At 73.0% G+C, this 538-nt stretch overlaps 1 protein-coding gene across 3 annotated transcripts in view; it reads left to right on the forward strand.

Moving 5' to 3' along the window:
• Positions 1–6: 6 nt before the first annotated feature.
• Positions 7–538, forward strand: part of RNPS1 (RNA binding protein S1, serine-rich domain) — a 6,743-nt gene continuing 6,211 nt past the window's right edge. Inside the window, exon 1 of one of the 3 annotated variants that reach the window (XM_004692168.2) lies at positions 7–300. In XM_004692168.2, coding sequence (XP_004692225.1) covers positions 299–300 — 2 coding nt within the window. In that variant the 5' untranslated portion in view covers positions 7–298. The remainder of the gene's footprint in view (positions 301–538) is intronic. The other 2 variants (XM_012731740.1, XM_012731738.1) reach the window with 2 other exon arrangements.

Below are 538 nucleotides of genomic sequence, written 5' to 3' on the forward strand. Positions count from 1 at the left end.
CGCCGCGCCGTGCGGCCCTCGCGGCTCCAGCGAGCTGCCCGTTTGCGACCGCAGGAGGAGCGCGGCCGGCCGAGGCAGCCCCGGACACACCTCCACGGAGGGACACGGAGCAGGCGCCCCCAACCGGGTCTCCGCTACGATCTTGCCCTTTAACACTCCTCGCTCGCGCCCATTGGCTGTGGGGTTACGTCATCGGCGCGCGCCGGTCAGCGCGCCTTCCCGCTCCTTAACTCTGACGACAGAGCGGCGCCCGCCTTGGCGGCTGAGGAGAGCGGGAGGAGGTCGCAGCGGCGGGAAGATGTAAGTTGTGAGAATCCAACCCCATCCGAGCTTTGGGGGCCGCCCGCCTTCGTCGGCTGGGCGCATCGTGGGGCCGGCCCGCTCCCCGGTCCCGCCATAGGGCCAGAGGCCGGGCGGCGCGGCGCGGGGTCTGAGAAGAAAAGAGTGGCCCGGGCGGGCGGAGTGGGAGGTGCCGAGGCCGCGGCCCGGAAGTGGTCGGCGCCGCGTTGGGCGGAAGGGCGCCTCAGCCTCGTCCGCT

The sequence above is a fragment of the Condylura cristata genome, unplaced genomic scaffold (assembly GCF_000260355.1).
Source record: "Condylura cristata isolate star-nosed mole 26May11 unplaced genomic scaffold, ConCri1.0 scaffold00032, whole genome shotgun sequence".
NCBI lineage: Eukaryota > Metazoa > Chordata > Mammalia > Eulipotyphla > Talpidae > Condylura > Condylura cristata.